Source organism: Cavia porcellus, unplaced genomic scaffold (genome assembly GCF_034190915.1).
Source record: "Cavia porcellus strain 051 isolate PalLab524CR breed Dunkin Hartley unplaced genomic scaffold, mCavPor4.1 scaffold_29, whole genome shotgun sequence".
In the NCBI taxonomy this organism is placed as follows: Eukaryota; Metazoa; Chordata; class Mammalia; order Rodentia; family Caviidae; genus Cavia; species Cavia porcellus.
In genome coordinates this window covers 19,805,285-19,816,983 of record NW_026947512.1, presented here as the reverse complement: position 1 = coordinate 19,816,983, position 11,699 = coordinate 19,805,285, and the positions used below count along the sequence as shown (strand labels likewise).

At 54.5% G+C, this 11,699-nt stretch overlaps 1 protein-coding gene across 1 annotated transcript in view; it reads right to left on the bottom strand.

The window, feature by feature from the left end:
• Positions 1 to 407: 407 nt before the first annotated feature.
• Lrrn2 (leucine rich repeat neuronal 2) overlaps positions 408 to 11,699 on the bottom strand; it is a 57,897-nt gene continuing 46,605 nt past the window's right edge. The window contains exon 2 of the mRNA XM_005005888.4: positions 408 to 3,433. Within this exon, the coding sequence (XP_005005945.2) occupies positions 1,062 to 3,200 (2,139 nt within the window). The 5' untranslated portion in view covers positions 3,201 to 3,433 and the 3' untranslated portion in view covers positions 408 to 1,061. The remainder of the gene's footprint in view (positions 3,434 to 11,699) is intronic.

Below are 11,699 nucleotides of genomic sequence, written 5' to 3'. Positions count from 1 at the left end.
TGCTCCTGGGCACTGGCACATTACTTGCTTATCAGAAAAGGAGACAGGATGACCATGGTTGGTGATGGAAATTTCTCTCTTTCTCCATCTCCAGGCTTGTCTCCATTTTTCTCTCCCACCCTCTGCTTGTCTTCAGTGCGCTCTTCTTTCCTCCCATCAGCCCTCCTGCCCCCTGTCTCTCCTCCCAGCACCCCTGTTCACAGCTACGGGGACTCTCTGGGGTCTGGAGCAGATCAAGAGCCCAGAATTCAAACCAAAAAGGAAATACCCACCCCTCTCTTCTCTCACTTTTATTAGACCTTCGCCTTCTCTGTCACCTCCAGGCTTTAAAATGACCCCAAAGCAGAGAGCTTTCCTAGACTCGGTATGCAAAGGACTCTTTCCTTTCATTTCCTTTCCCCTCTTACTGATATTGTTATTATTGTTTATTTTTATTTTTTACAAAAAGGAGAAAAGAGTGAATTGGATTGGGGGCAGGTAACACGTTTCTCCACAAAGGTACAAAATTGCCTATAGAAAGTCAATTCCAAAGCGCCCAGGCTGCTGAGAGGAGCCATCCCTGGGTATCCCACTCCCTAGATGTCCTTCAGATCCGGCAGGAGCCACGCCAGCTTCGGGGCCATCCCCTGAGATAGGGGAGGAGAGGCCTCCTCAGTCCTTGCCCAGGAGGGGAACGAGCAAGCAACTGAGACTGTACAAAGAAAGAGGAGAGGATGAGGGTGCAGCCTGCGGGCCGAGGGCCTGGGGGCACAGGCAGGGGACAGCCAAGCAGAAGGCCAGCAGCCTCTGGGCGCACAGATGAATGGAGAAGTGGGAGGTTCCAGCCAGAGTCCAGCCAGAGTCCTCAGAGAGGCAGCAGAGGACTCCTACAGGTAAGAGGAACTTTTTGGAGCACAGGAGCACCCTCTGGAACCACAGAGCCCCATCTGTCTTGGTCCAGCTGCCAGGCCTCTACCATATGGGTCCATCCACTGTCCTGGCGGGGCATCTAGCCCAGATTGCTTCCCTTTTGGTAAAAAGCAGTCCTAGTTATTTGTCTGCTGCTGAGAACTGGCCAAGCTTCAGGAATTTCGAGACAATGGTGGTGACAGTGTCTCCCCTTCTGATGATCTGGATAGCTTCCTCCCTGGATTCCAGGGCAGAACAAGGGGTGCAGACACTACCCGGACAGAGGGGGCACTCCAGCTCCAGAAAGCCCAGGTTGGAAGGAGAGGCCGCCCACCCACCCCTTGCCCAGGCTGGCCTGTGCCAAGGTGGGCTGCAAGCCCAGCTGCCAGCAGGAGAATAGCAAAAGCCAGGATGGCTATAAGCCCAGGCCGGTCCCCTAGGGCTCTGTGACAAGGAGCGGCCTCTTTAGTCCTGGCCCATACACAAGCCAACTCGGTGTGGGCATCAGCAAAGGCCACTTGCAGGCAGGCCCAGTACTCTGTGGCCTGCAGGAGGCGAGTGATGTTGTAGCTGTGGGTACCCCGGGGCAGGCGAGCCAGAGCAGGGGTCCCCTGGCCCCGAAGGGCAGAAGTGCTGGACCAGGTGAGTTTGGTGGAGACTGTGTTGGGCGGGGGGACCCAGGACAGCAGGATTCGATAAGGGTGGGTCTCCTGCACCCGGAGCTTTAGTTCCCGCCCCTTGTCTCTGCCTGGCTGCAGGGGAGCCCTGCCAACCACCACACTGACTGTCTTGGTGTCAGCCCCCACCAGGTTCTGGGCCACACAGGTGTACAGCCCTGCCTCTTCCACAGTCACCCTTCTAAGCTCCAGGGTCCCCTCAGGGTACACCCGATATCTCCTGCTTATGTAAGCAGGCATCAGTCGAACCCCGGCTGGAGTGACCCAGTAGATCTCAGGTTCTGGTTCAGCCAGTGCCCGGCAGTGCAGGGCCACAGTGTCTCCACTGGCCACTTGGAGGCTTGGGGGGAAGCTGCGGGGGGAGATGAGGGGCAGGCAGTGGTCTGTCATCTCCCGGAAGGACACCTCTCGGACCAGGTGGCGCTGGAGGTCAGGTGGCTCAGCGCACATGGTGGACTGTGGCTCAATGAAGCGGACGCGGGTACCGGTGGCATTGGCCCAGCGGATAACACAGTCGCAGCGGATGGGGTTGCCATGGAGCCCCACCTCCTGCAGGTTGGGCAGGGACTCCACCGTCTGCTGGTGCAAGGCACTGAGAGCATTGTTGTTGAGCATGAGGGTCTCCAGCTGGGGCAGGTGGTGGAAGGCGCGGGGGTGCACAAAGGACAGCCTCGGGTTGTTGGTGACATCCAGCTTGGTCAGCTCAGGGAGGTTAACCAGGGCAAACTTGTCGATGGAGACCAGCTCCTCCATGTTGTTGAGCCCCAGCTCCTTGAGGTGCAGCATGTTGGCAAAGTCTCCTGGCCCAACACGCTGCAGTGGGTTCTTGTTCAGGTCTAGAAACTTGAGCCCCGGCACCTGCTCCAGGGCCCGCCTGGGCACCCGGCCTAGCTGATTGTCATAGAAAGAGAGGCTCTCCAGGCTTTGCAGCCCCTCTAAGGCATAGTCTGATATCTCCCGAAGGCTCATGCCCGCTAGCACCAGGCTACGCAGGTTGGCCAGGGGCCGAAAGTTCATGTCCAGGATGGCATCTACCTTATTACCACCGATCATGAGGATCTCCAGGTTGGGAAGCATCTCAAACCAGCGGCTGTCGATGGCCCTCAGCAGATTGGAGTTCAGGTGCAGCCGCAGCAGGTTGCTGAGGCCTGCGAAGGCCCGGGGAGCTATGCGGTAGAGCTGGTTGTGATTCAGATAGAGTTCCTGAAGGCTGGCCAGCCCAGAGAAGCTGTGGTCCTCCAGTCGGGTCAGCTGGTTCTCCTCCAGGTGCAGGCTCAGCAGTTGGGGCAGGGCTCGGAAGTCGCAATCTCGGGCATCCGAGAAGCTGTTCTGGGACAAGTCCAGCTCCGTGAGGTTGGCCAGGTAGGCAAGCTCACTCTGGTCTACGCGGACAATGCTGTTGCTCTGAAGCAGCAGGGTCTGTGTCCCTGCAGGGAGCGCAGGGGGCACTGCTGTCAGGAACAGGTCATTGCAGTCCACGGTGGTGGCCTCGCGGTAGGATGAGCGGGGCGTATACCACGGCCGGATCTGGCAGGCACACTGATGTGGGCAGGGCACATGCCAGGGCACCACTGGCACAGCAGCGGTGGCACCAGCCACCCAAGCTAGGAGGAGGGGGGCCACGAGGAGCCTCATGGTGGAGCTGCAGGACAGGAGAGCATCCACGGGAAGAGTCCAGTGTCCTGCTCTCAGTTTTGCAACGTTAGGGTCAGCAACCCTGCCCAGGTCCAGGAAGCCACCCTCCCAGGGCAGTCATTGTATGTGAGGCTGGGTAGGCATCACTTGGTGCCCTCCTGGCTGTGGCTTCTCATTCTCATGCACCAGTGCCTGGCTTGTTCCCTCATTGCCGTGGCCCATCATAGGCAGCCCTGGAAGGAGAGGATGCAGAGTTAAGGTGGAGACAGGAAGCAGACTCTTATCTCTCCACCCAAACCTCCCTTGTTCCACTCAAGAAGCCAGAGGAGCCTCGGAGGCACCAGGCCTCTGGGAGTCTGCCCAACAATACTTACAGCTTTAGTGTCTTTCTACAACCTATGCAAAGTGACTATGAATCTTTGGGGAAGAGCCTTGGGATGACTCAGAGGAAGCTGTGTGTGTGTGTGTGTGTGTGTGTGTGTGTGTGTGTGTGTGTGTGTGTGAAGTAACATGGGTGAGCTGGAACAGTGGTCATCTTGAGATAGCTTCTGAGCCCAGAGAGATGAAGAATAGATTCTCTAACCTTTCTTGCCTCTTTCCTCCCTCCCTCTGGCTCACTAGGTAGATAGAAGAGACCCCACACCCCGGTGCTGTGTGTGGGATAGCATGAACAAATGCAGCTTCTAGAGTGTGGGACAGAAGTTGGTGCCATGGTGAACGCTTAGAGTCTCATCTGCTTGGGAGGCTGAGGTAGGAAGATAGTGAGTGCAAGGCCAGCCTGGGCTATAGAGTGGGAGCCCATTAAAAAAGCCAAACCAAACCCAACCCAGTATAAAATGGGCTACCGAGGACTTGAGCTGAAAGACAGCAGACCTGGCCTCACATCAGCTCAGGCTGGGGAAGCATGTGGGCCTGCCCAGGATTTGCCTAGGGCATGCAGAAACCCACTTATTTATCATGAAGTGCAACACTGCCCCCATAAGTGAGGTTATCTGATGCTTAGCTGTTAGGGCAACGCTGGGCTGACTTGGCTCATGTGCTGAGAGGGCTCTGCCACAAATTCCCCAACCCTGAGCTGGAGGCTTGCCTTGTTTGTTGTTGAACCTGTAGCATGGGATAGGTGCTCCTTGAGGGTGTATTGTAGAACTCAAGCTCATCCAGAGAAGGCCCTCCACCCCCAATCCGGAATCCAAACAATCCAGCTCCTATCTTAGGCCCCAGGGCCAGGGTTCCCAGAGGCAGGGCCTGCCTTGGCCTAGAACCACAGATAGAAACAAAAAAGGCCAAACTCTGGGTTCCCTCCTCTCTAGTTTTTGGATGGAGGTCAGATTCCAGGTAGATTTTCAGCCGCAGGTGTCAAAAAAGTGCAAACACACACTTAACAAGCACCTACTATTGGCCAAGACTCTTCAAATACTGAGCATCTCATTCCATTTAATCCTCATTACAGGTCTTCAAGAAGGTATTCGTGGTCCAGAAGAGGTCAAAGGACTTGGTCTAAGTCATACAGATGATCAGTAACAACAAAGAAAAATCAGCCAGGCTGGAGGTTAGGCAGTCTCCTCCTTCCTTCTCTGTCCCCAGGTCTGACCCAGATTGCCCTGGGCCCCTGAAGATCTGGGGTGCATTGGCTGCAGCAGCAGCTGGTGGCCATTCCTGATTCTTGGAGCGAGGGCTCCTTACCAAGGAGCTGAGAAACTTGGAGCCAGGTCTCAGGTGCCTCTCTGAGGGCTTTGGGTTTCCTGGCAGCCTCATCCTGCTTCCACAATGAGGGAGAGGGGAGCAGTCGGAGCGGGTACCCATCCCGGGCAGGGGAGCAGCAGGCCTGTGTACATCCGACTACTTCCCACTTGCCTTGGCAGCTATTTCTCAAGGTGGGAAAAACAACCGTGGCTTGAAAGGCGCAGAGGTTTGCGTAGGAGTGTGTGTGCTGACACGTAAACCTCAGGGTAAACAAACACGTGCACACATGCATGCACGCCTGCACACGTGTGCAAGGGGAAGCCTGGAGAATCCAGCCATCCAAGCCAGTGACTGGGAATTGGGGACGGGGGGGGGGGGAACTGAGTGATGTACCATGAGGGTAGACAGGAAATAGGGACTCAGAGGTTCCCGTCATGGATTTTGGATACAAAGCCATGGCCCTGTCATGCTAACACAACAGAGACCACTGACTCTCACCTAGACCTGGTATGAGAGAGAAGGGCCACCCCCAGAGAGTTCGTGACTCAGAATCTGCTTCTACCACTTGCTAGCCTGGGAAGAGTTACTTGCCTTCTCTGAGCTTGCATTTCCTCATGTATAAAATAAGACTCATTGGAATTAAATGGGTTCAGTGTTTTGCACCTTGTAGGGGCTCACTTAATTTTGGCTGCCTTCCAGTGCTGGCGTCTCCCAAGGTGAGATGTTGGATCCCAGGGCTCAATAAGCCTCCTGTGAGCTTATGCACTGGGGGTCAGCATTGTGCCCCAGCTGGCTGGGAGGCTCTGAGCAGAAATAAATAACAGAGATAAATAACTTCACAGAGAGCCATGCTGGTTGGGGAGGCAGGACCCAAACTGAAAAGGATGGGGCCAGCCCAAGATGACTCACAAGTTGAGAGGAAGCTGAGGGCAGAGCAGGTAGAGAGGGCTCTGCAGGGAGTATCTGACCCTCAGACCCTGCCGGAGTCTGATTTCCCTCTCCTCCTCCACTGCCTTCTTTCTAAGAGCTGAGTCAGTGTTTGTCTGTGCAGTTACCAAGAAACCACTGGAACTTAACAGCTGCAGCACTGGTGCTCGTCCTCTGGCTGGGCAGGAGCCTAGGGCTGGCCTTTGGGGTCTGGCTCTACTACCTCTGACTCGAAGGTACGGCCCAGGCCTGGGCGAGGCCTTCCCTCGCTTTGAATACGGAGTCCTTTCCATGATGGCGCTCAGGGCTGCCTTCTCACCTGCCGTCACCGTTTAAGGCTGTCTTGTACACAGCCCACTCACACGGGCCCATTAGCAGTGTCTACTGGGAAGCTGCAGAGAAAGCAAGTTGTGTTTGCACTGTAACCACTTGGATGAGTGGCAGTTCAGACTATCTTGTGTCCCTTTCCCCAGCTGGATTGCAAGCTCCTTGCCACAGGCACCATGGTTTTTGGGCTCCCAGAGAATCAAGTGTAGAATCTAGCGAGCACCGGGACTTGTGAATTGGTATGCACAATGAAACATATAACACATGTATATTGTAGTCAGTTCTCCTGCCCATACGATATGCAAGCAAAGAAGGGGCATAGGAGGCACCTGACAGGAAGGTTAAGTGATTGGCAGAAGGTTGCACAGCATCTGTGCAGAGGATTCAGGATTGGAACTCAGGGTCTCTGTCTCCTTAAGATGCCCCTCCAGTCCTGTCACCATGGAGCAGTGCTGGCTCTACAGGAGCAGAGTGTCTGGAGCACCTGCTTAAGTTGCAAATCCCCACTTGGTCCTTAGCAAATCTACCCCAACTGCCGCCAGGCTTGAGTAATACAGGCATGGTGGGGGCTGCTCCTGTGTGAGTGCTGGTGGGCCTGGTACTGCAGGGACAGGAGCTGGCGGCTGCACGCAGATCTTAGCCTGCCCGCTGACCATAGGGAATGGCTGGCTAGGAGACTACAGCCATGGAACCACAGGCCGGGACACAGGGCTGGCCGCCTTACTCCAAAGACAAGTTACTCTCTTGGAAGAGCCAACTTTGCAAACCCAGGTGGATCCCTTCCTCCAGGAAGCATCTCTGGATTTATCAAGAAGTGTGGAATTCACCTCCTAGACCTATGAAACTAAGCCCTTAGTAATCATCTAAGGCAGAGTTTCAGAGACACCATGGTCAGAGCCGGAACCTCGGTTTTTGGCCCCACCCCCAGCACCACTCTAGGGCTCCTACTGGGCCTGGAGATCCAGCATGGAGGTGGCTGTGTATGCAGAGCCTCTCTCGCCCTCCTCCTCCCTGCTTTTTCTGTCCATCCCTCGGGCACCCTGCCTAGCCCCCAGAACTGAGGGTCTAAAGGGAGGACGGCAGGGAGGAGGTGCTCATTGCCTGGCTTTGGCTGCCGCAGGGCCAGCTCCCTCCACCCAACAGGTGGGCAGCATAATTGAGAGTAGCATTGAAAAACTCCAGCCTCCTCAGCAGCAGGTAAGCACGGGGTGGGTGAGATGCCGAGAGGGCAGAAGGTGCCCCCCTCTGCACACCAGGCCTTGAGCCCTTCCTGGGAGGTGAGCAGAACACTCACTCCCACCTCTCATTTAATCACACACAACCAGATCCTTGGATCTAGCAGAGACCTTAGCGTTTCTCTAGTCCTCCAGAGCCTCAATTTATCCCATAAATAACTTATGCAAAGAGAGATGGTGGCACAGAAGGAACCTGAGTTTTGTGATCAGGGTCTGAGCCTGACTCTACAACCATGCACAACACACTTAATCAAATGCCTGGGCTGGGAAAGGGGGAATTGCTGTGAGGTCCACAGCAGGTGAGGGGTAGGACGTGCTTGTGTCCCCTATCACTGCCCTTCCCCCTTCCTTCTCACCTCACCTTTTGTAATACTTTTTGAAACATATGGAGGTGTAAAATACACACAGCAGTGTGCACAGAGGACCGTGATCCACACGCAGATGCCAGCACATTCTGAATGCCACTCCCTCCATGATGCTTCCCCCAGTCTCCCTACAGAAGGATGGCTACTCCCACAGCTGCCCAGGAGACCCTCTGAGAAGACCTGCGGCACTGTCCTCACTGCCTGCTGTGCACCCCAGGGGAAAAGTGCAGCTTGCTACATATCTCTCAGCCTCCAGAACCTGCAGGGTGCTGCGGGGGCTCTGCTGTGAATCGAGAACACAGCCCACTGGTTGGCCATGAAAACAACTTCAAGTGGGTACAATTTGCATTTTTTAAAAAAGATGAACTAAGATGGAAGATGTCAGAGAGCATTGCATGTAGCCAGACTAAGATTTTTTCTGTTTTTTTTTTTTTTTTTTTTAATATATTGGGGATTGAACTTAGGGCCTTTCGCACTGCACTGCATCCCCCGCAGTTTTCACTTTTTATTTTGAGACAGAGTCTAAGTCACTAAGTGGTCCAAGCTGGGTTCAAACTTGCCATCCTCTTGCCTTACAATGCCAGGGTCCTGGGATTCCAGGCAAATGTGTACAAGTGTTGTTTGGAGGAATTTGCTTCTATTTTACACACACACACACACACACACACACACACAAACACACAGTGTGTACAGGAACCTGACACAAAATACATGGTTTGCCTTGGCCTCTGGCTAGAAGGGCTCGAAGGTCAGTGAGGTCTTTCCAACTCCAGGACTGCTGGGCTGAGGACATGCAGCACAGTCTCAGTGAAGAGACACAACATTTCTGGGGGCTTCTGTGTGCCTAAATTCCTTTTGTGCCAGCCTTTATCCACCAACTTTGTCCTCCCAACAACAATGAGAGGCGGGGGTGCTTTCCAGATGAGAAACCAAAGCTCACAGACACTACGGACCCCACAGCCAGTATGTGGGTTCAGGGTGGGACCTCAGGCTCTCCCTCACCAGTCCAGCTACTTCTGTGCTTTTGTGCTAGAGCTCACTGACCCCAGGTGGCACAATGGGGGTGGAGAGCCCTGGGCAAGGATGAGGTTCTTGTGGTCCAGTCTTGCTGTTCCCCCTCTCTGGAATAGCAGGGGTCAGGGATCCCTTTCTGGACCTGGGCAGGAAGACTCCTGTGGCCAGGCAGGAATCTCTGCTCTGCCAGCTGGCCCTGGCAGAGGGTGAGAGAGCACCATGCCTGGAAGGGAGCCTGCCTCATTATCCCTTAATTAGGCCAGAGGTTGCCAGCAGGTAGCACACGGTCACTTCTGTCTGATTGCATTGCACCAAAACAGGCTTTGGGGAAGCTGAGCCAGCCCACCAGGTGTGGAGAGTGGTTGAGCCAATCTCCCCTCGCTGCCAGGGCTTCTGCCGATCCTCAGGGAAACATTCTCTGACTTCCCTTCACCCTCTCCCAGGCTCATGTGGTGCCCAGTATTCCTCCATCATAATCTGGTGTTTACCCATTTGTCTGTCCTACTATGAGGAGCTCAGGATGGGCACTCTGCTCCAGGCTGCCAGGCTTCCAACAGGTTGGCACACAGTGGGAGCTCAGAGAACATCTGGAGAAGAACAGGAAGAAAGGGGGAGGGAAAGAAAGGCAAGGCCAGTGGGCTGCAGGCGTGGATTATCTTGCAGCTCAAAAGCCCCGTGGGATCAAATGCCTAGGAGGTGGGCTGTGTCTGGGCTGATACTCCTGTTGCCGTCCTTGCCTTCGGTCACTATCCCAGGACATGTCTTCCTGGACACACACCCCTGTCTCCTTCCCTGGTTCTTGACTGACTTTCCATGGCCATTTTGGTCCAGTGTGGCCACTGGCTCCTAGGTGAAGTCAGGCTCTTTGCTCTGACTTAAGTCTCTGCTCCTGGCTTTGACAGGTTCCTTTGTGAGCCTTCACCCTTCTGGGGCTGTCTCAGGCTCCCCTTCAGAAATCCTATGGACTCCACCTGCCTCTCTAAGGGTTAAAGCATCAGAACCCTGGGGACAAGAAGGAGTATTGCTTGCATCTCTCTGGAGTGATCATTCTGTGTGACATGGCTGTGTGATCTTGACCAGCCTCTGGGATTCTTCATCTGTGGTGGGGAGAGGTCTGCCTCATGCAGGGAACATGAAGACATCTGTAGAGCTCCCGGGCTTGGTACAGTTTCCTTCTCTTTCCATCCACCTTTCATTCATCAGAGCCCCATATGCTTCGCTGGCAACACCTCAGTCTCTAGGTGAGCAGGACACCCTCCTCCTGGGAACCTTTGCACTGCAGGCTGACACTCCTTCCTGGGAAGAGTTGCCCTCTTTGACGTCACAGAAAGTAGGGGCTGGCATCCCAGGACAGTCCTCTGAGCTATTCTAGTGACACCAAACAGCCATGCTACAGGGTGAGGTGAGCATCCTCTGCCCCTAGCACTTCTTGCAAGGGTTGAGAGGGCCACTCTGGCAGACCCTAAATACTCAGCTTGATAGCATCCACACATGTCCACTTTGGCCCCTGCCACAAGCCAGGTGGACAGCCATGACCATTTGCTGACCCACTGGCGTCCCCAGCCTCCCTTCCTAGGTCAGGCTGATGTACCAGGCAGACTTCCAGGGTGATTTCTAAGTTGCCCAGGCTTGGCTTCAACTTGTGATCCCACTCCTGACTCAGTCTCCCAGTGTTGTGGGATGACAGGCAAGCACCACCATACCCAGCTCCCTATAGCACTTTTAAAGGCTTCCTCCTGCAGCCAGGGGCCTAGTTCACTCTTAGCCACCAGGGATCCCTAGGAGCTCATGCAAGGGTGGGGGAAGAACGATGACTCCAGAGATGCAAGCAATATTCCTTCTTGTCCCCATGCAACACGACCTCTCTGTGAAGTTCTCCCTGACCACCAGCACCCCTCCCAACAATCCAAACCTTGCTGCCTCCTGCACCCCCTAAGACTCCCTGCTCAATACGATGCTCGTCTCTCTGTGAGCTGCTGAGGCCGGCTGGAGCAGTGGCTTTGTGACCTGGGTACTAATAGACAGGAAGGCACCCACAGAGATTGCAGCAGTTTGAGAGGAGATCTGGGCCTTGTCCTCACCAGGCTGCAGGGCAGGCAGAGGGAGCATGGGGAGCAGAACCATCTGCCCCGCAGAGCGGGAGCTAGGGTGCAGGGGGAGCAGGCCCATTAAATACAGAGAAAGGCCAGACCCCTTCTGACGGAAAAGGAAAATGAAATCAGAATGAAAATTGATGAGGCAGAGAGAAGAGAAGACTCGTTTCATCAGCAGGTTTGCCAGATGAAGCTCAGAAATAAATCATGCTGCAGAAGGAGCCTAGGTCTTACATGGGAGCTGCTGCCTTCTCCCTCTGTCAGCTGTCTTGAGCAGCCACGAGACAAATGGCTGCAGCTGAGCCCTGCTGGAGGGTGTTTTTCCTTTTCCTTCCACCGTCCCATGCGATGAGTATGGCCTGTTAGCTCTTGCTACCAGTTCCAGGGTTGTCCTAGACATCCCCTCTCCCAGTCTCTCTCCAGCATGGGCAGCTGGGAAATTTGTTCCAAGTACGGATTCTGGGTGGGGCCCTCCAGGTGCTGAAGGTGAATGCAACAACCTCTAGGGGCCAACTGTACAAATCAAGGACAGTGACATCTAGATGTGCTTAACTAAAAATATAAGTATACATGATGAGTTTTCCTACTCCACCTCCTCTGGCCACAAGGAAACTCTTTACCCGAGGAGCATTAACAGAGAGAGCCCTGACCGTAAACTAGGTGCTTTAGGAATGCAAAGGGCTAGGGGTACAAAGCATGGAGAGGGTAGGTGAGGATTCACAGATTAAAATAAAGCATCCTATTAGAGATAAAAGCTACCATAGTACGGGCAGCAGGACTCAACCTAGGGGCAAGAGCACAAATCTGCCCCACGTAGGAAGCTGGGCAAACACACAGGGGAAATCTGCTAACAAT